We start from the raw sequence: 25,707 nt of genomic DNA on the forward strand, positions 1-25,707 counted from the left end.
ACTATAGAAACTGGGAGGAGGAGAGGAAGAAACATGGCACAGTGCAGCCCAAGAGGCTGGAGCTGAGCAAATAAATGTGATCTCTTTGTGCTTCTGCAGATGGATTTGCTTCTTTCTGAAAGCTATTGGGCTGTTAAAGCCTAAAGTTTCTTGTGGATCAAGTCAAGCCAATACTGTGATACTGCTCCCAGTGCGGAGATGTGGCTTAACAAGTGAAGAGCAGCATTTGCTCAGCGTGAGCTCAAAGGTTGAACTACACTTGCAGGCAAATGTGAATTCTTGGTATCAATCAATTGAAATTAGGCAGCATCCAAGTAGCAGACTGGAAGGCTGTTCAAATAGCATCCACAGCCACCTGCAGCAGGGAAAATATCTGCCTGCGTGCTATTGGGGACCTGTTGTATACTTCTAGAGATGCAGGAGATGAACTTGGTATTCAAATTCCTTCTAATTTAGCTCTGCTCCATTGTATGCCGCTCAGAATTGAGCACTTGTTTTATCCTTCCTTTAAAGAGAAGTAGGGGGGCTGCATTTGGGCATATTTCAAACCAGGCAATAGTATTCCACCTCCCTCTCCTCTGCTTGCAGCTTCAATTGGAAAAGCAAATCCTATTGTGTGCTTTCTGCTGCTCGAGTGTGAGCTACAGCAGTATCTGTTGGAGAGGAGAGCTTTGTGATGGGCTGGATCTGCACACAGCATGTCCCCCTCCTCTGCAGAAATAAAAACGGCTTCCAGATGGAAAAAGAACAGCACCAAGCTAAAAGCAAGTCTGGTTCATCCTGGGAAGGGCTGGAAGGGCAGGAGCCCCTTGGATGGGAATGGGGAATGTTAGAAACATGATGGCCATCTCTCCCTGCAGAACACACTGTTGGTGATGCTGTACAGTGAATGCTGCTGTCTGCTTACTGCATTATGATAGGTCGTGATGCTTTTCCTTGCTCTCCCTGATGTTCCTAGCCAGCTTTCTTTGCTTATTTGTTCAGCTTCACAATCACTGTGGGGTTGTCCCAAGGACAGACCCAAGGGCAGGGCTGGGTTCCCAGGACCTGCAGGTATACGGGATCCCCCAGGGCAGTCCCTGTGGATCATATGATCCTGGATGTTGTAAGACTTGCCAGGATCCCACTGCTTTTGTTGGAATGCAAGTGAGTTAGCATCACATCAGGAAAACAGTTATGGTGTCATTGCAAGATGTGATGTGGTGTTGGCAAGTTCCTGGGAGCAAGTGGGAGAGCTTTGGCAGTCCTTGGAAAGGCAAATGTAGAGCTACTGAATCAGCACTCTGTTTGTTGTTTACTCTTCATTAAGTATCATCTGCAAAGAGTGGTCAGCTTGGCAGTTGGAAATGTGAATTGTGAGAGGCATTTCTTAGACGTACCAAATCCACAGGCAGGAGAACTGAATTCTCATTTAATTACACATTCAAGAGAAGAAGACACAAGGAATAAGATTCTCACATGAGGTGAGAATGAATTTCAGTATCAATATTACTCAGAACTGTTTGTTATTCTTAAGAAGAATATCATAATCCATGTAAGTGCCTTTTCAGTATGATGTGCTAACGCAGGTGCTGGGATTCTTCTCCCCTCCTGTAAGAGGGAGATACTGCTTTTATCAGTGAGGTTGTAACTCAGTGAATACCTTTGCTTGTCACTTGGAAGCAATATATTCTTTATTATCCCTACAAAGAGATTCTCATGAATACTTCAGGAGACATTCATAAGGAAAGCCTTAATTATTTAAAACCATTTTTTCCCATTACTTACTTAAGAATGTTGCCTTTCATCCACCCGAGCTGAATTTATTGCAATGAATAATCATTTTCATTTCAATTAAGTTTTGTATGTACACATCTCTGAATCTTGTATCCATCTGTTTGCCATCTGCCAATTGGTTTGCTATTTCCACAAAGCTTCTTATTTTTTAATTGTAGATGGTCGTGTACTCGTTACCAATATCATCATTCAACTCATCTTAGGGACAGCACATAACTGTATCATCCTCTGTGTGTAATTAGATTGCCAAGACAGCTGAAATCACAGGACCATTGAATTAAGGTTGGAAAAGGCCTCTGCAATCCACAGGTCCAACCTGTGCAACATCTGATAAGACAGATGAGGGACATGTGAACCCAGCCTCCATATTATTTCCATTCCATGGCTCAGCTTGTTGGCCTCAGAATAACTCCAAGGAGAAGACATTCAGCCGACATGTGCATAAATCACCCCTTTTCCCCATTGGTAGCTTTGCAAATAGGTTATGGGATATCTCTGGATAAACTTAAGCTTTATGAAGATGAGGTGGGATGGTCTGACCTGATTTAGTGCCTGATTCCGTGGTTGGCATCCCAGCCCATGGCAGGGGCCTGGAATGAGATTATCTTTGAGGTCCTTTCCAACCAAACCCACTCTGTGATGGAAGCTGAAGAGAGAGTGGTGCTTTCCAAAACACTCAAACAAAGCAGAGAGCTACAGGCTCTTTCAGTGTATATTAAACCAGTTTATCTTCTCCATAGAATAAACCCAGGCTTGGCATTTCCCTTCACACTGCCCAGACCTGACCCTGCCTGGAAGCTCTTCCATCTCAGCGGATGAGATTCAGCACTGACCTCGCCAATGCCGACCTGGCTTTGGTGCTCCCATCTCCTGCTCCACTGAACAAACTGCTAAAAAAGGAAAATAAAGACAGAACCCACACTGAAATGAACAGCTGCTGGGAGCCAGGAAGCACTAATTAACTTGTAGCAGGTGCTGCTCCTGGTTTCCATCGGGTTGCAGGCGGGCAATCTGCTGCAACAGAGCGGGGAAGGCCAGGAGGGAAAAGCCTTCCTTCGCAGCATTGTGAGCCCATAGTATTATTTGTGTTATTTCTGTAGCTGAAACCATGACTCAGTGTTTTCTGAGGGTTGCTTTCTCTCCGCTTCCTACACCCAAATGTCACTCAGCCAGAGGCAGCTGTCATGATGATGGGGGGATGGCAGGGCTCAAAGGAAGGAGCTGCAAGGACCTTGCCCCTGTGTTCCTACGGTGCCAAATGGGTCACAGCTGTCCAGTCCTCCCCGTTCAACCTCAAGATCCCAATTAGCATCAGGTCTCATTGTGCCGGGTGCTATAGAAACACCTAAAGAGAAAGCAGTTAACCCGAGGTGTAGCTCAGGCAGTTGCCAATGTCCTACATTCCTCCCCTGGAGTATTCCTGTGTGCCTGTTTTAGAGTCAATGCCTTTGTGATTAAAGCTCTTGAGGTTTTAGAGAAGTCAGATTTGTGTGGACTGCGCATCTATCGCCTCACATGCCTGAGAAGTTCTATTCCAATGTGTGTTTTCCAAACACAAAGTGCCCTTTTCAAACCAGATAATAAAAGCCCCTCACACTCCCCTAACCCTGCCAGTCTCGTACACTCAACATTTAAACTGAACTTTGAGTGCTGAACTCAAGGCTGACAATAGATCCCGGTTTTTAAGCTGCAGAGATGCTTCGTGAAACGTTATCCCAATTTTGGCTCCCAGTAAATAAGTTGCTTTTAAGATGAAATCTTTCAATCGCTCCAGCTTGCTGCCTCTGATTATTATTTCTTTTTTTCTCCTCAACTATAAAGCCAAATTATACCTGGATATATCCCATGTAATTCCCTTTCTGGCCTTATCTTATCTCTAGCTCTTAGCTGATGTGATTGAAAAACCCTGGCATTCCGTGACACAAATCCAAATGCCGAGCGCTGAAGGCTGACACTGCTCAGCCAGGGACAGGTCCGCTCACTTCACAGCTGTGTTCCCATTATATCAAAGTGAGAAAGGAGAGAAAAAATAGTAGGAAAATGTTAGCTTTCTGTAAAACCACGTTTATAAACCAGCTTTCTCTCTTAAGGCAACATAGGGAGGGTTCTTATGCTAAATTGCTCGAGCAGCTTCAACTCTGTTGCTGGAGTGTGTGCTGAGAGCATCACATGAACTTCTCCACCCTACAGTAGTGCTGTCAGTGTCTCAAACTCTGGATATAGACCTGTCTGCAGATTCACGTTGTTGTAACCGAGAGACCAACGTATTTAGCAGGAATGTTTCTGGGTTAGAATTTACTTGGACGGAACTCAGTATAATTTTTGCTGGCATGGCAACACAAGACAGAGATGGCATGCCACGGGCAGGATTTAGTGCTTCATCTCTTTGTATTCACCTCACTCAATAAGGCAGGAAATTTATTTACTATCCAGAGGCAGTTAACTGTCATCCTAGTGCATTGTTTCAGCAGTGGAAAATGGCAATACATCTATATATCTATTTTTAAATGAATGACTTTGAATACCCAAGGAGAAGGATGAGAAACCCTTTTTGCCGTGGTATTGACAGAGAAATGAATTTCTCCACCCAGCTGTACCTCAGACATAGTTCTGATGATTTTTCTTGGGCAAGTTTTCTGTTGTGCTTGTTCAGTTTCCACTGCTTATCCTAGAAGAAGCAATTTAAAAGAATTATATATTCTGCAACCCTTTCTTTAGCATGAGAATCTCACGGAGCCGATCTCTCTGTTGTTAATAGCCCAAATGTAACTGTCACTTAAGGGGAAGGATTGCTCCCACATGCAAGATCCAAAGCTGCTGAAAGGAAATCCATTTGGGGTAAGGAGAGGAGGGGCTGGGCTGTCAGCATTGCTCCATCCTCCTACCTTGGGTTGCTTGAGTTCTGCCCAGGCTGCACGATGCCTGCCATGCTAGGGCTTAAGTGAAGGACTTCAATCTTACACTTGTAAGTATGAATACATTAAAAATATATAGTTTAATACTGTACAGTTAGAATAATGCAAGAACAATAATGCATAGTTGGAATAATACAAGAATAATTGTAAATAGATAAAACATTCAGAAAAGCTGGAATACAGCTTGTGTCTACAGCATCAGCTTTAGTGGGCCACTCCCTGTAGCTAGTAGGGCTAAATAGCCCTGTTCCATAAAAACCTAATTAGCATTACATTTTATTTTATGAAGCATCTTTTCCGATCATTATCCTCAGATGTGAATGCAGTTAATTTTGTGTGGTTTGTTCCATCTGACTGTACTTTATATGTGATGTATCAGTACCCAGCTGGGTAATTTTCCAGTCCTGCTCTCCCAGCTTCAGTATAACTATAACCACCTTGCCTGGGATTTTATCTGCTCAGACACATTGTGTTGGATTTGCAGAGGTTTCTGTGTTTTCTTGCATTGCGGAGTCTGAGTTGAGCTGAGAATATAGGATTCCGCACACAGAGTGAAAAAGAATAGCAAGAGCTGTACAACTGGAAGGCAATGAGGCATCATCCCAGCTCCTGGGTGCACCCTGGAAATCCTGGTGGCTCAAGGGGGAAATAACAGGCAAACCACATCTGTTTTCCCAGTGCAAAGTCTGCATTGAACCTTTGGATCCATGTTGTTATCAGTGAGGTTATCCTCTGCTCTCTCATCAGAGTTTTCCTCTCATCACGGTGTTGTACATCCTACAGGGATCACTCTTCTTTCTATGGCAATCACAGATGTGTATTTATAAGTTGAATTCATACCAGGTTATAAGTTCTGTTATTGTGTGTGCTTTATATATAGTGCATTGCACAGATTCCTTTCTGTGAACCACAGCACTTCATTTGCGGCCATGCTATTCATTACAGCTGGATTATATGCCCTCAAGGGAGTAAGTAATCAGTCCTCTTCATGCCTGCATTGTATGCAGCGCAAAAGCATTCCTGGTCCAGATGGATAAGGAGCAAGAAGGAGAAAACGTGGCTCATTTACCTTGTAATAGTTTAATAGATGACTACACACAACAGGTTGGTAATTTGCTGCTAATGCAGACAGAGGGGAGGTGAGAGGATCTGGAGCTGTGCCTCGGACCCAGTGCTTCAGTAGCACTGTTCTGGGTCAGTCCTCATCTTCAGCCCCTCTGGGTGTTTGATGCAGAGTGCTGGGAGTGAGGAGCTGGACCCCCGTGTTTTGAGGAGCTGATGTCATCGGGTGAAAATGGGTTCCCTTCTGTGTTTTTGGCATTTTCCTGTCTGTTTGTTTGCAGTAGTGAAATTTCGAAGGGCGCAGTTTGAGGAGGTTTAATTAGCTGTGCTCTCAGTAGCACTGATGCATTTTGTCTCTGTTGGCTATTGATTGTTTTCCCTCAGTGAGGTCCAACACAACAGATCAGAGTGCACAACAAATCCCCTCTTTGTAAAAGCGTTATGAAACTCTTTCTGGGTTAAAAAAAAAGTTGGTTGAAATGATACTTTAATACACATTTGTTTGTGGTTTTTGTCCCCAAAACCTACAGCAGCCAAGATTTCCCTTCCCATATTGGGTGTTCACAGATCTTCTGTGCTTACCTAAAATCCCAGGACAAATTAGATCAAGTATCATTGTGATTGATGAAGCTGTAGAGTACATGCCCATGTTAACACCTGTTATACATGGGCAGGACTTCCAGATCTTTTGATCCAGAGTAGTCCCATGGACTTTAATGGAGTTGTGCAAGTTGCAGCCACGGAGCAATGCCTCCACAATTTCAGTTGTTAGTTATTATTTGAACATCACACATCAGTCTGTATCGATATTCAGATGTGATGCCAGATGAGTTTAGTTCTTGATGGCGCTAATTACCCCGTGCTGCTGTGTTTAATCCTGCACTGGTGAAGCCACACAGCTTCAGGGATTATTGGAGCCATAAGAGCGTGACTGGCCTTATGAGTTTTGCACTAACATACAAGATAAGCATTTCAGGTGCTCTACTTCTTTGGAGTCATGTTTGCATCGTTTTCTGTTAGCAAACTGTGGCTTGAAAGCAACTCCAGCCACTCTTTCTGCTCCACTGAAGCCCCGATTTCCCATGAAGTCTGAGAGACTTTTCCCTTTGTTTAAAAAAAAAATTAAATAATAATAAAGGCAAAATTAATGGGAAATGACAAGAGGGAAAACGATCCAGCTGAATGCTTTGATAAGCAATCAAGACTTAATAGATTAGAAAATATAATTAATTACTTAATTACACTCGGAGTGGTTGTTGTTGGTAGATTGTTTGTTGAAAAGCCATTTAATTTTATCTTTGTAGTTTGAGGGTATTAGGGATCAGGTTAGTGCAAGAGAGTTCACTTGACAGTGAGAGTCATGCTTTCATCCCTTTCAGTGTCATTGAGTTCAATACAGCAGCAATGGCCTGGCATGGAGCTGGGAAAAGCCCTGTTGCTCTCAGTGCTGCAGCACCCTCAACAGAAAGCTGCAGAGCCCATCACACAGAGCAGAGAACAGCAGCAGCCTCCACCAGCAAGAGGAACCTCATCCCAGTGAGCTCCGTTTGACTTCATTAGCTCCTGCAGAGCCGCGAGCAGAATGGATTTATCTCTCCCCAGAGCCAGGGTAGGAGCTGTACGAGCTCAGCATCGCTGTACCTTCCTGCGAGCAGAATGAAACGAGCTAGCTGACAGATTGGCCGCTGCCTCCCCGTGCTGCGTGCTGCTGTTTCACTTTGCAATGCTTTCCATAAGTTAAGGTCTCACGCTGGTTCCTCTAATTGTGCCCGGGTGTTGCTGGCCTCGTGCTGCAGCACTGGATGCATGTTGTTTGCTCACACTGGCGTAAACTTGAGCATGAAATGCTTTTCTCGGGAGCTGATGTGGAGAGGAACAGCATTTTTGTCTGTCCGTTGCCTTTTGTAACATGACCGATCCAACAGTTGGTAAGCAGGCATCCAAAACTGGATGACTCCTTCATGGGTATCTCATGTTTTGTTGCATGTAGCGATGTGGTGTTTTGGCTCAGCTACTAAAAGAATGGTGGTATCAACAAGGGGTTTTCTTGCAGTATACATGCATTCCTATCCCGTCGTTGTCAGAAACCAGTCTGCTTGCTCATTCTCTGCTGAGTGTTGTTCTTGACTTCAGGTCAGGGACTAGTTGTATAGAGAAGAAGAAGAAGCCTTACTCCTAAGTTCTAGCTTCAAGTCTTGTCAAAAGATGATTGTATGCCAAAGGACAGTGCTAATTTAGAGAGACAGATGTGGCAAGGGGATACAAGAGGGTCATGGGGATGTAAGTTAAAGATAATTAGGGACAGCTGGGTGCTTTGGGTCCAGCGTGTGCTTTGACAGCATCAAAAGAGCGCAAGTTAATGGGAAGCAGATTGTTGTAGGAAGCAAATTGTTGGTGGAAATGAGCTCAACTCGGTAGGGTCAAACTTGCTTTTGAAGATAATAGCTGGGTTACATGCAGCTGTGCTCCACACCCTCCCCAGACAGGGTGCTGCTTGCACCAGTGACGTACAGCAGTTAAAAATAGTGTAAGGTAGACAATCACAAGTTGTGTATTCAGTTGCATTGATCCCATTTACAAAAAGTTTGGTCTAATGGTAATGCTGTCAATGCACACAAATCCCTTATTATTCAGAACTCTTCCATTTTAGCACCCAAATTATAAAGGAACGTGCGTGGCACGTTTGACACAAAGTGCTGTTTTTTAGGATAAGCAACTTTTCAAAAGGTTCGTGCACTCAATAAACAATGTTGAAACCAGCATCAGGTTACCATGGCAAAGAAGAAGGAAATGAAATGAGGCTGACTGTAGTTAGCAAAGAGATGGTAGAACAGGGAGGGATTTGCTGGACTCCTTTTTCGCTGCTTAAGCTTTTTCTCATCATTAATTCAAGACTTTCTGAGGCATCACGTTTTTGTGATGGACGTGTGATGCAGCTCCTATCTTTACTTTTACATGTAGTAATATGCATCCAGGTTACACGTATATATGGAAACTGGCTTATTTGTTTGGGCTCTGTGCTACAGATGTGGAGAGCATCAAGGCTGAATCCCAGCCTCTGAGAAGCATATAAAAACCAATCTGAGCGCCTGCCCTCTTTGAAACGCATGTAAAATGGGAAGCAGACCTCCAAAGGCTCTTCAAGATATTAAGGAACTGTTCTGAGGGATTTAGGGAAGTGTTTCCAAAATTGGAATGCAGCTCGCCTGGTTTGCAATACAATTTTCATCTCTGAAAACAGTTTTGGAAGTCGTTCGAGGAATCTGTTTCCATCTGTTGACAGCTGAAGATCATGATTCTTTGTCTGTTATTTATGATGCTTAAAAGTGTGAGGAAAAAATAGCCAACCAACCAGGCTCTGGAAGCAGAACCTTCAGTAGTTCTGTTTCTATATAGTAATAATGTTTCTTGACAGGCTTGTTCCATTATAATCTACCAGCAACAAAGTCTGCTCCAGGCTTACTCTTCGTTTATCCTGTAGTTCCTACCTGTGTGCTATCAGTGCAGCATTCAAGCTGCAGGAATAGAGCCCTGGGAAGGCAATCCAGTGCTCTGCATGCAGGCCCTTTGGTTCCCTTCTCTGCTAAGGTTGTATCAAATGCTGTTGTTGATTATTCTGTTGTGCTGTAAACTTTTTCCCCCCCAAAATTCATGAAGTTCAAGCAACTGCATATAACACAAAGAGCACGTCAGCGATTAATGTTTTATTCTGCTTAAACAAATGGGCTTAGGTTGCAGCCTAGTTGGAGTGCATGCTTTTTCTGCCTGCTATTTTGGGATGCACGTTAGAAAGGGAAAAAAAATGATGGGGCATTAATGTACGTGGAGCAGGTTGAGTGTGTGGGGACAGAAGGCCGAGGGATTGACCTGGAAACCAAGCACTTTGCAGTGAAATGCCCACCAGAGGTGGAAGGATGAGGAGCGCCACCTGCAAGCAAATGCGGAAGGGCAGTAGGTTGGTTAAGGGCACTGAATCTGAATCTTTCAGCTTAAAGGACAAACGGGATGGTTAAGGGCACTGAATCTACGGCTTTGAGCAGTGTGAGTGCAGGAGCTGTCATCACAGCATTAGTGCACAGATTCACAGTGCTTCGAGAGCTGTCAGTTATGTCAGCAAGTGGCATCGGAGCCCTCAAAGGAAGGACATCTTGCAAGGAATGCTGTGCTTCATTATTATCCTTTTTTATTATTATTATTGCCATATGTAGGCCTCACTTGTGAGCAGGGGAGAAGGAAAAAGAGGATTTCAGATAGTCCCCTAATCTGTCAGACAAAAACCATATGGTTGAGGCTACAATTGAGCCACGGTTGATCACACTCCCCCCTAATCTACAGCTGTTTTCCTTCTGATAGATAAATATGTGTTTAAATAATGCACCCTGCCCAACTCGCCACGATCTTTTGGAATGTTCCCTTTGACAACAAAACGTTCCCATTATGCCCAATAAACATCTTGCAGACTGACCGCTGCTGCCCAAACGCACATCAAGGCTTCATTCCCTCCGCTTCACCTTCCAAAGGAAACACCGCAGCTGCTCTTTATTTGCAGCACTTACTACAAGAGACTCATTTTCAGGAGATAATTTTTTTCCCCTTAGAACTTCATACAAATGTTTTAGTCCCTGGCCACAAAGACACGGTGAATAACTATTGCAGAGGAGTGCTGTGAGCTTTGATGTCAGCGCTGTTCTGCTTTAAAAGGGCACTGAAGTCTGTCAATGGCACATTCTTTTCTTCCGTGGTAATAGGACGAGCCTGCCTTGCTTTGTGTTACATTTTGTAGGGAGGTTTTGAAGCTGAACTCACTACATACCCATAGCACAAAAAGGAAAAGGGTAACCATGTCAACCAGTGTCCAGCTGGCACCAGCATGATGCGCTGCCGTCATCTCCTTGCCTTGTCCTACCATAGTGATGTGGACAGCGATGGGATGAAGGCTCTGGGGCTCTTCCTCCAGCTCTCAGCATCATGTTGAGGTGCTGTATATGCCAGTCTTTCAGCTGGGTTTTGAGTTTTGATGTGAGTTTGTGTGCTTTGTCCTGAGGTAAAGAATAGGAAGCAGAACAGTGTAACTGCTAGAAGATTATTGGGTACTTCGATAAGCTTCCCATATTTTTGTTTATATGAGTGAGAGAGTACACAGACCTGAGGTGACATCCAGAGGAATCAGTTTTTACTCACTGTTTGAGTTCCTTTTGTTCAGTGTTATGGCTATTAGTGTGTTCTAGCTGATGCCACTGTGCTAGCAGCCCCACTCTACCAAGGAAGGACTCGTACAGTGCGTAATGGGAAAGTCCTGTTGAGTTCATAAGTGATAAAACCAGTTGAATTGGATGGAGAGAAAAAGACTACACATTATGGTGCAGTGATAATGCAGTACTTTCACTTACCTGAATTGCAGACAATCTCTAGTTGATTTGATGGCCTTAATCTGCAACACTGATGCCAGGTTTTATGACTCTAAACTTGTGAAGCCCCTCTTAATGCCCTTCTGAAAGTCTTTTGTCGTCGTGCTCCTTTTCATTGTCTGCATTGTGCCTGTACCGTACCATAGAGCTGTGTATCTTAGTATTCAATAAGCAAGCACGGGGTGCTCAAATTGAATTATATGGTTATGTTTGCTTCTACATAGAGCTCATACTGGCTGTAAAATTGGAAGCCAGCTCTCAGGTGAGGTTATCTCAGAGACCAAAGTTCCAAGCCCAGTTATCTGATGTTGGGCTCAGCTTCAACCCTTCTTGTTCCTTTGTCTTTTTGGTAGCAGTAGTGATATCAGTCTTTGTTAAACCCTTTGATGTAGGTATTCAACTCTCTGGATTGCCTTGGGGGATTTCCCTGACCTCTGTTTATTTATCTATAAAGTGAGAATAATGATATCTGCTCGTCTCAAAGCAACAACACAAGACTTATCAGAATAATGACTGCAGAGCCCTTGGATGAAAGGTGCAGCACAAGGGCAAACAAGTGTTGTTTATTCTTGTTGCTAACATGATCTGACTTACAAATGTGGCAGGCTGAAGATAGGCTCTTGATAAAATTTTGCCAAGTGTGAGAACTTAGGGACCTGCAGTATGTTTGCTGTGAGTCGAGGCTGCTGCTGTGATTGTCCTGGTTTTGTTTGGTGGAAAATAGAGATGTATTTGGTCTTGCAATGCACAGGACTGAATTATTTCCAGTTGCCAGAGGGAAAATATTGTCATTCCATCAGTGTGAAGAGGATGGGCTATCATTTGTCACCTAAAATCCCTGCTAATCCCATGAGCCCATTCTGCTAGTGGTTGCAAAGCACTCATGTATAGTGTTAAAGGATATGGGGAAATGGACAGTGCTTTATGTTCTTCCAGAATTTGGATTCATCATTGAGATAAATCGCCTGTCTTGTATTCCATGGGGCTGGCCTTCATTTACTCTATACTTGTTTGGGGGGCGCAGGAGAAAGATAAGGAGCGTTATCTTTAAGCAGCATTAGCTTTAAAGCAGCGTGCTCTGCGTTGCAGGAAACCTGTCCCATCCCTGCTGAGCAGCAAAGTGTTCTCATAGAGACTTTGATTTACCTTGTTCCATCTGACCCCTCCTGCTTGTTGCAGGTCTTCAATGCTCACCGGTGGTGAAGCCCCTCAATGCAGTGCTCCCCAGAGAAGAGCCTCAGCGCAATAGAAACCCAATGCCTTTTCCACAGCATTTCACCCGTTTCATGCTGGTTACCATGGGATCGTTCCTCTCAGCCTTCCTCTCTCTGTCTCTTTGCCACAAAAGTGCACAAACCGTGGCCTGCGGTCGCATCGTCACCTTTGTTCTCCTCTTTGTTGGGAGAGAAGAGGCTGGAAAGGAGCAGAAGGGTCTGAGCAACCTGCAGGGCGATGGCAGTCACAAGGCTCATGTTTGCTGTTTGCTCAAGCCTTCAGCATAAAGCCCATTGTGTTGGGCTGCAACTGGGCTTCAGAGGGGCTCTGCTAAAGAGCTGCTCTTAGGCAGCTTTTCCCCACTGCTCTGGGGTGAACTGAGATCTGTGGGTTAGCTGAGATCTCTGTCCTTAGAAGGACAAAGCAGCCTGGCTTGCTTAAGCATCTGTGTTCAGTTCTGTCATGGCTTTGTTGATCCTGGATTAAGTGCAAGAAAGCAAAAAAAGAACTAGGTGTAGGCAAACTCCTGCAGCATGACTTTAGGCTATCATATCTTAGTCAAAACCTCCTTTAAATGGAAAGCTCTGAGTTGTGTTGTACTGGCTTGGGGCTCCAGAGAAATGTATCCCATCCCTGACTCCCAGAGGATGCTTTTAATTGATGCTTTAGTTCAGATCCAAGTGATGCTTCTGATGTGCAGATCTCAAGGCTTTCCTCACTTAATGTGCTGACTTCCCAGAACAAAGGCAGATCCCTTTGGGATGAAGTTAAACCTGCTCTGAGTGTTGGTGGGACCAGACCAGAGCAGGTTTGGTGGCAATCCTTTGCAATGCATGTGCTGTGGGCACTGTGTGCTCAGCACCAACTCCAGCGCTTGGCCTGTAGTGCTAATATCTACACAGGCACAGTGGCCACATGATAAGGGAAGTCATTTAGGGATAAAAGATCTGTATTCATGTACTTAGCTCGTGGAAAAATCTGTCCCTCAATCTGTGCATCAGTTTTGAGATCCTTTGCTTGCTTGCTGTTCTCTTCTCTCCCACCCTTCATCTGTCACGCCTGTCTGCAGCATGAGCTCTCCAGGGCAAGGGCTCTGCTGAACACACAAGCATTGGTTACCGCCGCGCAGTTCCAGTTCTGGTCGAGGCCTCTAGGCACTGCAAATAAACAACAGATTTCAGATTACAAGACGCTTATTTATCTCTTTCTATTGCTTCTCCCGGTCTGTTTCACCCTTGGGTAGTTAGGGATCAGGCTGTGATACTGCCTTGATCCTACAGATGAGCAAAACATCAAGTGTTTGTTCTGTGCAACCAGCACAGATCCCATGCAGGAGGTTGGGAATGGCCACAGCCCTGTGCTCCACCATCCCAGCGGTGCTCTGACTCAGTACCACAAAGGTGGGTTGCTCACCTCTGTTCTCATCCCATCTGACACGCTGCAGTTTCCCAAACAGAACAGAGCTGGGAAGCAACAAAAAAAAGCCACAGTAGCTGGAAACTGCTTCGCTCACGCTTGGCTGCTTGAGAGAGCGTTCAAGCATGCCGTCTCCTGTTGACGTGAGCTGCAGAGATTTCTCACAGCAGCTCCTTTGGTTTCCAAAATCTCGCTCGCAGCGCAGATTTTATTCTTTCCAGCGGGGTTCTTTGAACCTGCTTCTTTTCATTTACACTCCATCGCTGCTGCTGAGCTCGAGCACAGGAAGGGTCTGAGTAGGCAACAACTATTTTTTGCTTATTAATGTTCATTGCGTCAGAATAGGTATGAGGCTGCTTTGTTCGCTTCGTCCGGAACATCAGCGTGTGCATTGCGTTCTCTGCAGCCCTCTCCTGGCTGCATTCAGCTGTACAGGCAAAAGCTCTCAGTTTCCTCATCCCCAAATGCCTGTTTTTTCTAAGCTAGGCTCAGTCTCCAGCCGGATTTACACATCGTGATCTGTTGGCCAATAATTACAGCTTTGGCATCTGCCAGCTGGCAGCTCCGTGGAAGGGGAGAGCAGTGATCCTGCCATGGAGAGTCACAGCTTTCCTCTCCCACTACACAGTGGATGTTCTGAGGACTGATGATGCTTTTTGCTGTGCACGTCACCCAGGCCAGCCCTTCTGCCTTAAAAGTGTCACTAAGCCACCGGTGCCCAGTAATCCATGTATCCATTGGATATATCCATGGATATCCATTCATTTTGCATTCATAGGGTCATCAAATTGACCCGCTTGGTTCTGTGGAAGCCAAGATCACTAAACCAAGAATATTTTCTAACCTATCTTTATTGCAGTTTTTCCAGGGATTCTGAATATTCTGAAGGTTTCCCTTCAAAACTTGCCCAGAGGAAAGAAAAAGTCATTTGTTTTCCATGAAATTATAAAAAAAAATGCTATCATTGTGCATTGTCCTTGCCTGCAACGCTGGACAGTCTTGCATTAATTTTCTGCTTGCTCGATGTCACATACACAAAGATTCTATAGAACATGACTGAAGCATGAACCCAAGTTGGTTGGTAATTTCCTAATCCTATGCAGCCCTGACCCTGCTTTTATTTGGTTTGCTGTTTGCCATTTCAGGAGCCTGCTCAGAAAGCAGCAAGCAGTTCTGCTGTTACATCCCTCCATTGCAAGTCACATGCTCGTACAGCAGCAGTTACAGGATATGTTTGCAGTGCCTTAGGAACACAGTCAGGTGTTGTAGCAGTTCATATCCGAGCATTTTCTGAGCTTTAATTAAAGTCCTGATATTTCCTCTGTGATAGTTTTAATGCTGCTAAGAGAGGTGAACTAACATATATCAGTTAGTCATGTATTTGTAGCCAGGGTTTTGGGTGGATGGATTTCTCGTGTTGTTACTGGGCTGATAGCATTGCCCCTAAAATAGCCCTTTCCCTCCAGCTCTGCCCTCCTCTTCCTCCCCTTGTGATGCTGCAGCACACAGAGACTGTTTCTCAGCCTTGCAGTAAAGATGGGGGTTATATAAATCCTCACCCCAATATGAGTCACTTATCAGTACCTTTTGGGAACCATGGAGTTGGGTACATCTCCGCGTGGGAACACTGCTCCCATCAGTGCTAATGGAAGTGACATGCATCAGGAGGAGAAGCTGTCCCTGGATTAATGCTCTTTCCATTGTGTTTGTGCCATTGCACACACTGATTCCTCTGCTAGGAGACAGTGGAGGTAATTAAAATGTAATTTCTCATGAAGAGAACCCTGCTGAGACATTCACTTTAATAGGAGCTCCCTCCCGTGTCCAAGCAGGTCTGTAGTGCCAGCGCTTTCTTCTCTCCCACTGGAACAAATTTATCCCAGAGGAAATTGGTTCCTCACTGTTTCCTCAGGAGAAATAATAATTCCTTCAGCTCAGTCTCACTTTGCAGCCATGGTGCTTTGGTTGTTCCTTTGCTTTCGGTTAAAGTCCTTTCTGCTCAGCAGCTCTGGATGTTGATGGTCCAATGTAGACCATCTGATGCCCAGATCAGGGGAATACAACAGCAGCATGAGCTCCTGTAGTCTTCTTTCTTTATTTTTCTGCCACTTACTCTCTTTTGGCATTCATTTTCAGCAAAGAAAGCCCCTTCAGATTGTCTAGGGATGACTGAATAATAAACCAGATGATCTGGTTGCTTTAGGGTCAATACCACAACATTGAATGTGGAATTTTAAATGCTGGTAGAAGAGGACTCTGGCATTACAGCTTGTGGGGGATGCAGGGGTTGGATGCTATCTCTGTATTTAATACTACTGTATTAAATGGAATTTGGTGCTAATTATAAGTATGATGCTCTTTAAAAGTCAGAATGGGTTAAGACTGCCATCTAACTCCATTCAAAACCTATTGGTGTGATATAGCTAGATAATGCAGAGAAGGAAAAACTTTCAATTTCTATCAGACCAATAAGGAACCCAGCATCCCCATTCTTCTAGCACCAGTAGTTTTTAATCACAAGCAGTTGGGTTGCATTGCCTTAAGGGCAAAGTCCTGTGCAATTTGGGTCACGGATTTCCAGCTTTTCAGAGTATGTTTTTGGTGTCATCATGTACAGAATCTAATATTTAAAACTCCTAAAAAAGCCATCAATTCTTGGACAGCTCTTTGGCACATTGTAAATTTGAGGAAGATCAAATGGAAAGGCATTTTAATGCGAGACAGAGCCTTATTCCACTCATTCTCCAGCACTTTGTCATTGTGGCAAAGCGTTATCAGGTGTACCAAGCAATATTCAGTAGGGCACTTATTTATGGTGAGCAGTGGATGGAGCAAGTTGCCGTCTTTATGAACAATGCATAGAAAAGCAACTCTACCTTTTCTTCCATGTTGTCTTAGTTTGTTTTTTGAGGCATTATGCTCTGTTTCTCAAATTGCATGCTGGACCTTCCCCTCCCAGGGGATAATACAGGAAAAGCGGTGGTTCCAGTTCTCTCTCACATGGAAATCAGAGGGAAAGGCAATTATTGAGGTTAGGGCAGCTCCCAGTTAAGGCTGTCCTCCCAGTTCTGGAATCCTTCAGCTTGCAATTTGAACCCCAAACCATCTGCTGAAGGATGCAAGGCATCCCCTTACCTGCTAGCACCTGTGAGAGTGCCTCAGGCTCTTAGAGATGCTGGAAGATCCAGCCCGTAGCATTTCAGGCTGAAATGTCAGCAGTTGAGAAGGCTAACAGAAGTCGGGAGTGTTGGAGGTCAGGAGAATGCCCCGTGGACATTGTTACCATGCTGTTGACCTGTGCTCTGCTCTTTCTTCTTGATCCACTGGAGACTTGGCTCGATGGCCCTTTGACTCATCCTGGTAGACTAAGTACAAACGATCTGCGCTTAAGCAGCGTTTAATGTCGTACATAGGGAGCAGAAACTTCCCTTGAGAGTATTGCTTTTTAAAGTAGCTAAATGAAAACCAAGTTGCCTTCCGAGAAAATCAAGTTTTTGATGGCTTGTGTGCTTAGGCACCCAAAGACGTGTACCCAAAGGGACTCTCTTGCATCTGGGTAGGTCCCTGCCACGAGGCACTGCATTGCTTTTGGAAAGCTAATCTGTCCCTAAGCAATGCAAAAGCTTTTTGTTGAAATACCGCCCTTCCCTTCCTATTGAACTCTATAGAAAATTATCCTAATAGCACCAAAAGCAGTATTAATGGCTTTCCAATTAGAATATCTAGATAGTTTGTTTATTTTATCGGCGCTCCACGGCGGAAAATCGAAGGTTGCTTTGAATCTCACTTCACGCTCTTCATCAGCGAGCTCCTTTGTCATGAGCAGACACCCCGTGAAATACAGATAAAGCCATTGAAAAGAAATATTTTGCCCAAGAAGGCTGAGAGGACTGTCTCTCTTCTCAGAGTTCCCTTTAGGGAAAGGTTTTCATTTGCTGATTGATAGACAAAATTGGCCTATAGAAGGAGCAGGGTGGGGGGTGGGTGTTGTTTTTGTCCTGGTCCTTGACCTGGTGGTTTCTGGCTGGAACACAAATTTCAGGCCCAAAAGGTTTATTTAAAAAATAATAATTAAAAAAAAAATAAGGACAAACAATCTCATGTTTATTGCTGTTGCAAACAGAACAAAGCAACATTCATTTTTCAGACCTAACTTTGATGGAGGCATTTTGTTGCTTTTAGTGAGTTTAATAGGAAATGTGTGATTGTGCATTTTCCTGAACAGGAATGATTTTCTGAACTGACTTCAAAGGGATGTTCCAGGGGGGAAATTCAATGAAATTGATCATACCTGCCCTACCTGCCTAATGCACCTAATCCATCCATCTTTAAGGTGAAGCTGTGTGCTTCACTAATTGTAAACCTTGCTTATTTTTACTCTAAAAACTATTATAGGGTTTAAAATGAAATCTGATTTATCAACATCTACGTTGTTAATTCAGCGATGAAGTCATGGTGTTCTGAGACTAAATATTAGCACTAATGAGAAAGCATAGCTTCCGTATTTTGTCACTCAGAGTTTCTGCTATGTATGGACAACTTCTGAACTGGGATGTAATTTAATCGTGCAATCACTAAGTGGGCAAATGTGTGCTCATAATTCAGTTTACCTGAATCCAAATGACCTCCCTCCCACTACAGGCCTCTCCCAGAAGGCTGTGCTGGGATTATCAGCCCTTCCTTGCATTGCGTGCCTGCCCGCTGGTTGATAGGCCTGGTGCTATGAGTCATTTAGACATCCATGGCCATCCTTGTTTCCCAAGAAAGATATCCCTTCCCTTCAAGGTAACAAATGGTTGGAGATTCTTTCTTCAAAGCCCAGCTGAAAGAAAAAGCACATAATATTTCCAACCTGAAATAGATCTGTTCGGAAAAGTCGTGTTTTCAAAATGTGATTTAACAGTTTACCAGGGAATTACTTCAACCTGGGACCGCCGGTGATTAGATCTTGCTGAACTGCAAGTGATGCTGTGCGAGACAGAGCGTTAATCTTTGATCCTCTACTTGTCTTCACTGCAGTAAGGCTGCTACTGTGCACCAAGAAAATTCCTGAGCAGGACTTAAAGGCAGAGCCAAGAACTGGGTGTTCGTTTTGGGTGTTCTCCTAAGGGAAAAGTGCTTATCCACCACCCAGGGGTGCTGTTGGGATCCCAATTCTGTTTGACTCCCGTTTGGAGAAGGGAAGAAAACAAGCAAAGAGTGCTGCTCGCATGACTCGGGTGGTTAATGTACTGTGCATTATTGCTGTAAAGCCAGGACCTCAATCTCTCAGTTCTCCCGAACACAAACAGTCCTTGGCTTTTATAGAATCATAAAGAGCTGCCTTAAAGGCTGAGGACAAATTCGAGCCCTGATAGGAATTGGCACAGATACTGCTGTATCCAAAGGGAGTTGGAGTTTCTTGAGCTGTGGCTGAAAACGATCCACAAGTGAATACAACTGTCCCATCAAATTCTGCTGAGCAGCCTGTCTGCTGCATTCCTGCCTTTCAGCTGTCATGTAAAATGATGCTTTCAGCCCAGCTTCAGGTAGCAGAAGAGTTTGGGAAGCTCTCCAGCATTCTGCAGAGGGACCAGGGGAGGATTCCAGCTGCTTCTCAGGTCCAGATGCAACAGGAACTCTGACCCTGCAGGACTTAGAATTGCTCCTAATGTCTTGTGTTTTTCTTTATAGCGATTGGAGCAGTGTGCACCGTGCAATGGAAGGTTGTGATAAATTAGCTCTGTAGTGTTCACTTACAGTTCGGCATGGAAAATAAGGAGGTATTGCTTATGAGATTGAATTCTATGTAGGGTTTCTCTGGCTATAATGAGCCCAGGTTTGCTAGGTATGTTAGAATAGACTCTTGCCTCTGTCTCCTGCAGTGTGTGATTTTTTTCCTAAAAGCTTCTTTCTTCCTACTTGAAAAGCTCGTCTCTTGCAGCTGATAAAATTATCTGCAAAGATTTGTATCTGAGGTTGTGCCGTAAATCATATTTACCTGTGGGATTAACGTTTGCAAACATAGGACATCTAGCTACAAAAAGAAAAGGAGAGGTTGGGGGGGGGGGGGGAACTGGGGCATTTTTTGTGTTTATGTTTAAAAGAAGAGGATTCAGGATAGATCTCGCAGGCATTTTGAATATATTTTTGCATTCTTACAGGGTGTGGATCTGCTCAGCTCCAGCGAGCATCATTAAGGCTCATGGTGAGGCTGTAAGATACAGAACCCACGAAATCATCTCGAAGGCAGTTTAGTCCTAGGAGGAATAAACACGTGTCCAGCTGTGCTGAGAGCTGCATGAGCTGGCAGCTGAGATTTCCTGTCCTTTGACCTGCTCAATATGGGCTGCCTTGTATAGAACCGCTCAGCTGCTTTTGAGGCACTGGAAGAGGGCCTGTTTATTTGTTAAAGGTTTGTCTTACCAACAGCTTCCTTCACAGCCAGATTCTGCAAGCAAGGTGAGAATTCAGTATACGAGACAGGGCAGGTTGAGATCTGCTCCTAGATGTAGTAATCCCCATGGACCTCAGCTCCAAACCTCAGCACGGTGGGAAGAGATGGACCCACGTGCATTATACAGACTCTCAGCCCGAGTCAAGGCTCACTTGAATGATCCCATTGCAGGGGACTGGATGAATCAAGAGCAGTCTTCCTGCATGATCTGAATGCTGAGCATCCCGGCACATTGGGGCTGCGCTGGGATAATTGCTAAGCAAACACGATGAAGCACATTGTTCATATTTCTCTGTTTTTCGATCTGTTTGGTCTCCTGCAGGTCCCTCACCACATGAAGACTTTACCCTACTACAGCTACGACCAACCGGTGATCAGCTACTGCCAAGCCCACAAGCCCCTCCACGTCAACAAGGGCTACGACAGCATGGCCCGGGAGCAGCCAGAGCCCACCAACCTGGAACTCAGTCGGGACCACAGCTTCATAGCCACGATTGCACGCTCAGCAGCTCCGGCCATCTACATTGAGAGAATACCAAACTAGGGCCGGAGGCAGCGGGGAGCTCTTCCAAAGGACCTTTCAGCTCAGAAGAGAGCAGGGCCAGGAGCTAAAATCCACCATTCCACGTCAAGGTATTTCAGCACAGACCACGGGAAGGGGATAAAGCAGACCCCGCAGACTGGAAATGCTGTCTTGCAGTACACACTGAGAACTTCAGGATTTTCTTTGCTTTAAACTTTCAAACGAATCCCTCAATGTAAATATTAAAAAAGAGATTGTCGAGTTCTTATTAAAAAAAAAAGAAAAAAAAAGAATAGATTTCACTCTAGCTACATAAAGGGATGGATTAAGAGTTTTGTTTGTATATTTGATTTTTCTACATTGCACGGTTCTAGGGAAGGAGAACCACAGGTAAAAAAATACAGGGGTTGGGAGGGCAAGGGCTGGGGTGGGATGGGTCAGCCATGATTCCTTATGGAGTGTTTATTACTCTACAAAGATTCGTTTAATATTTTTGGTTCTTTTTTTTTTCAGCGATGCAAAAGATAGATCTATATTTTCTTCGATTTTGGTTGTTTTTCTTTTTTTTTTTTTTTTTTTCCCTTTTTCTTTTTTATTTCTCTTTTTTAAGGTGGTCGAGCACTAATATTTCAGGCTTCAGACATGGGCGTTACAGCTTATGCTGAACCAAAAGGACATTGGCAATTTATGCAGCAGAAACAAAGAAACTTGGGTGCATGTACATTTAAGAGACAGGCTGTACACTACGGAGGGTGCTTTTGATTTTTACTATCATCATTGTGCTTCATTGTTGACACTATAATTACTTCTGGGGCTCTAAAAACAGGGGGAAACACATGCAATGGTGTATCGACTCTCATATTTACAGTCCAGCTGTGCTGTAAGCAAAACTAATGGACACTGGGGGAGCAAAATGGAAGAGATGTGCTTGAAATGGATCAGAAGGAAAACCTTTTAAAAGCAAAAGTGTTTTGGTGAAACTCATTGGTTGACATGATTTCTAAAACACAGGAGAATGTGTAACATTGGGGGTTTGGTTGGGTTTTCTTTTGTTGTTTTGTTTTGGGTTTTTTTGTTTTGGTTTGTTTTGTTTTTTTAAATTAATGATCCTGACCAGTTAGTTTTTTGTGTAGTTTTTATCAATAAAATGGCAACAAGAAAAAGTGGTGGAAAAAAAAAAAAAAAAGAATAATAATGATAATAAACATATTATTTTGTGGTTGGGACACCACAGCCAAGCTACTGTTTGAATGATTTCTCTGGATGGGTGACACACAGCCTCAGTGGGCAAAGGGAACAAAACTTGGTCCCATTTCACCTGCTTGGAGATGAAGGAATTGGGTGAAGATTGGAAGAGTTGTGCCTGCATAAGGATAGGTTTAGGGGTGATGCTGGGGGAGGGAAGAATGGAAAAGGAGAAGTCTTCTGGCTTTCCTATATATTCTTTCTCTGTGATGAAGCCAGATGGGTTCAGATTAGAAGGTGAGGTATATGTTTGTTAATTGGCTGCTGATTAATACAACTTAATTAATACTTATAAGGGGTGTTTTCACTTGGCCACAAGGTCAGGATTCAATGTGTGAGACTCTGTGAGTGCTCATTCTTGTATCATGTCTACAATTTCGTATTGTTTTCTGCATTTCTCACCCAAAAAAACATGTTTTTCTCTGAAAGGAAAGGAAGAATGTGTGTGGATGTGTGCATTCTGTGCACTAGGCAGCTCATAGGGAAAAGTGGACCTGCAACGCCAACGGGATGCATCAGAGGTAATGTATTTAGAATTAAGTGCTAGGCAGGAAATGAAAAGAAAATGGAGTGGAAGACGAGGTGATGAGTTTACAGCCAGCTCTATTAGACATCTCAATATCTGTCAGCTTTAGCATTCCTACAGGCAGAGGGAAAAGGATGCCTGAAACTCCAGGCTGTTTCAAATTGAGTTTTAAGATCCACGGCCTATTAGGCTGAAAATGGAAGCTCCTTCTCTCTCCTATTGATTCCTGTGGGCTCTGGATCAGCAGTGGAAACCCATGAACATGGCAGTTCTGTGGCCAAGGTCTGGGGCCAATGGTGGAGTAGCAAAAGCAAAGAACCCCTCATTTTCTTGCAGAGCAGTTATTTCATTGTGACTTAATGCCCGTTATTTGCTTTGATGCTCTGGTGACTGGCATTTTGGTAATACATGGGCAGGTTAAAGTAAATTCATTTACAGAGGAGAGTGATATCGGTCATTACTGGAGTCAGGGGATGCGTTACACCTTTGTCATTGCTGTTCTAAGTCATATTGCATTGATACAGAAATAAAACTACACGTGAAGGAGGCATATCCCAGCTTCCTCTTGCACAGTGTCGGTGCCAAGCAGCTCCCAGTGCTAACTCAGCACATTCGAGGTCTTCAGCAATCTGCAAGCAACGTTCCTGTTTGTTTCTTGTTTGCTTGCATTGCATGATGGCGCTACAGGTAAGACAAGCTTTCCAAAGTAGGTACAAAAACAAAGCTATTAAATGCATTCTTGCTTTTCTAATTTTTGGTTTGTTTCCCTCTAGGAGGTACCCAAAGTTGGCAGAAGAGGAGGAGAAGTCACTCCAAGCTCCATAGTAGCTGAAACATTGCACATCTGCAAGGCAGCCTTGAGTAAGTGAGGAGCTGCTGACTCCCCTGGAGGCAAGAGGCAGATGATGCAGGTAATAGATCTTATTCCTGTTGCTTTGCTGTGGACACAACTGGCCTTGGGGAAGCAGTGGCTTTTCAGACAGCTCATTGCATCAGTGGCTGCAGAGCTCTGGCAGTCCTGCTGCCTCAGCTGTGCTTCTCACCCTCAATTGCTTTGCCATATGACCTTGGGAATACCAATTTACTCTTTTATTCTCTTCCTAGCTGCTGGCGTGTCTCATGCCTAGCATTCAGCGCCAGTCATGTCCTCTGTGACTTCTGGTGCAACAGAAATGGAAGTAGATGAAAAAGCCTGAAAATCCCCGTCTTGCCCCCATTTCCCTGCCACCCCCCAGAGTTATTTTGCGTATTTAAAAGGCAAGCAAAATCATTTTGATAATGCAGAAAACGATGGTAGCTCGTGACTTTCAATCAGCGCTTCGGACTCCCCAGTGATCTGAAGCACTCTTATTTGCTAAAAGTGTGTTCTCAGAACAGCAGGAATTAGAGGATCTTGATAGGCTGATGAAGCAGGGAAATAAAGCATTTTATTCCAAAGTCATCCCGGGAGTTGGGACTGAAAAAGAAGGCAGCTGTCGTATACAGTAGAGTTCGTGTTTTGCTGGGGAATTAAAAAGAAAGCTTACCCCAATAGTTGAAAGCAGAATATATTATGTATATTTCATTGATATACAAAATATATCATCATCTTGTGACTTGCGCTTGTTTATTCAGGATGGATTTTAAGGGTAAAAGAGAAGTTAACTGTATATGGATATTTTGTTGGTTGAAAGTAAGAGGGCCGGGCAAGTTAAATCGTAAAACAGGAGGAAAACATGAATTGAAAAGGTCTGCTGGGGGTGTAATGCTGATGGAGTGGGACAAGCTGAACACAGTAACCCTTTGGAGCCTTGGGGTCTGTGGTTTCCTTTAGGTAGGTGCATAAGGGACATTTTATGGGTATGTCAGCCATTGAGTTTTACTGATTTTGGTATTCTCCTAATGCTTTCTGTGAAACTGGACCAGACAAAATGGGGAGGTAGACTAGATGACCTTTAAAGGTCCCTTCCAGCTCCAAGGATTCTATGGTTCTATGAAATAGGAACATTTGGCAGTTGGTGGTGAGTTACAGAGAAGCATTGAGCAACACCAGATGGCTTTTTTTACCTCCTAGACTCAGGTGGAGTAACTCAAACAGCTGATGGTGATGAGGACCTCCTGCAAAGCTTCAAGAAAGGCATGGCAGGAAGAGCAGCCACACATCCTTATTGCAACATATTGCAAGTATGGGGCCAGATTTCTTTTTAAGTTTCTCACATTATGCAAAAGAATGCGAGTGTCTCAACACCATAGCTAATGATACGCAGCCTGTAATTTATTAATAGCATACACAGTATTTGCAGTTGTAAGGGAAACTGTTGATCTCAGCCTGAACCTCTGATTAACCATCTGAGGCAAGTAACGAGTCAGTTGTGGGTGGACAGGTGAAGGTAATTCAGCTGTGTTCATAGAGGAGTTGGAGCTTAACCCCCCCCCCCCCCCCCCCCCCCCCCCCCTACATCCCATTTAAGGGCTGACCACCACTAAGGCAGCATTTGCCTGTGGAACCTTGACATCAGTGAGCACCCATCTTGTCCGAAGGCATCAGAATTGGTGAGTCCTTTTCCTTAGATACCCTCTGGCTATCTATTTCCAACTATACTTGTATTATTTTAACTGTACAACAGTGTATTTAGATCATATTGTGTAAGATAAATTGTTGGCAAATGTTCATAAAGTATTTATTGGACGTGCTGCTGTTTGTTCAGTGATTTATAAATCAATGCTGTAACATATGAAGTGGTGACAGAGTTTCAGATAAATTCTTTGCAAAATGTTTGCTGTGCATCAATAATTCTGATATTAATTAATTTACAATTTATCTGCAAGTGTTTTGGGAACGATATACCATTTCCTTTCTCTTTTGCCTTGCTAATAAGGGGCTTGGAGGTTGGTTCTGATCAATGCTAGAACTGCTTCTTGTTCACATGTGTGAGTGAATGAATATGTCCTTGTTGTGTGTGTTGTTGTTAGAAATCTGTTGTAGCAAGGTTTGGGAACAAGTAGCAAATGGAAGTTGCTAGAAGGGCTGGTACAGCATGAGTGTCTGTTAGCAATGAGCTGCAGGTTAGTGGTCTCCTTACATTAGTGTCTGCTCCTGTTTCTGATGGAATCCCTCATGTTCTCCACATTGGAGATGTCTTTTTGTCACTCTTTTGTTGTTTCAGTTTGCACAAAGGTTTGCTCCTTAGGAACTTTGTTTAAGT

The 25,707-nt window shown here is 43.9% G+C and overlaps 1 protein-coding gene across 2 annotated transcripts in view; it reads left to right on the top strand.

Moving 5' to 3' along the window:
- LRRTM4 (leucine rich repeat transmembrane neuronal 4) overlaps positions 1-21,989 on the top strand; it is a 135,716-nt gene extending 113,727 nt beyond the window's left edge. For both annotated transcript variants that reach the window (XM_015883058.3, XM_085510444.1), the window contains exon 4: positions 20,551-21,989. Coding sequence is in view for 1 of the 2 variants with exons in the window: in XM_085510444.1 (XP_085366570.1) it covers positions 20,551-20,772 (222 nt within the window). In the remaining variant the exon portion in view is untranslated. The remainder of the gene's footprint in view (positions 1-20,550) is intronic.
- The last annotated feature ends 3,718 nt before the right edge of the window (positions 21,990-25,707 follow it).

This window comes from Coturnix japonica, chromosome 10 (genome assembly GCF_054131305.1).
Source record: "Coturnix japonica strain WE chromosome 10, WE-NBRP24, whole genome shotgun sequence".
In the NCBI taxonomy this organism is placed as follows: domain Eukaryota; kingdom Metazoa; phylum Chordata; class Aves; order Galliformes; family Phasianidae; genus Coturnix; species Coturnix japonica.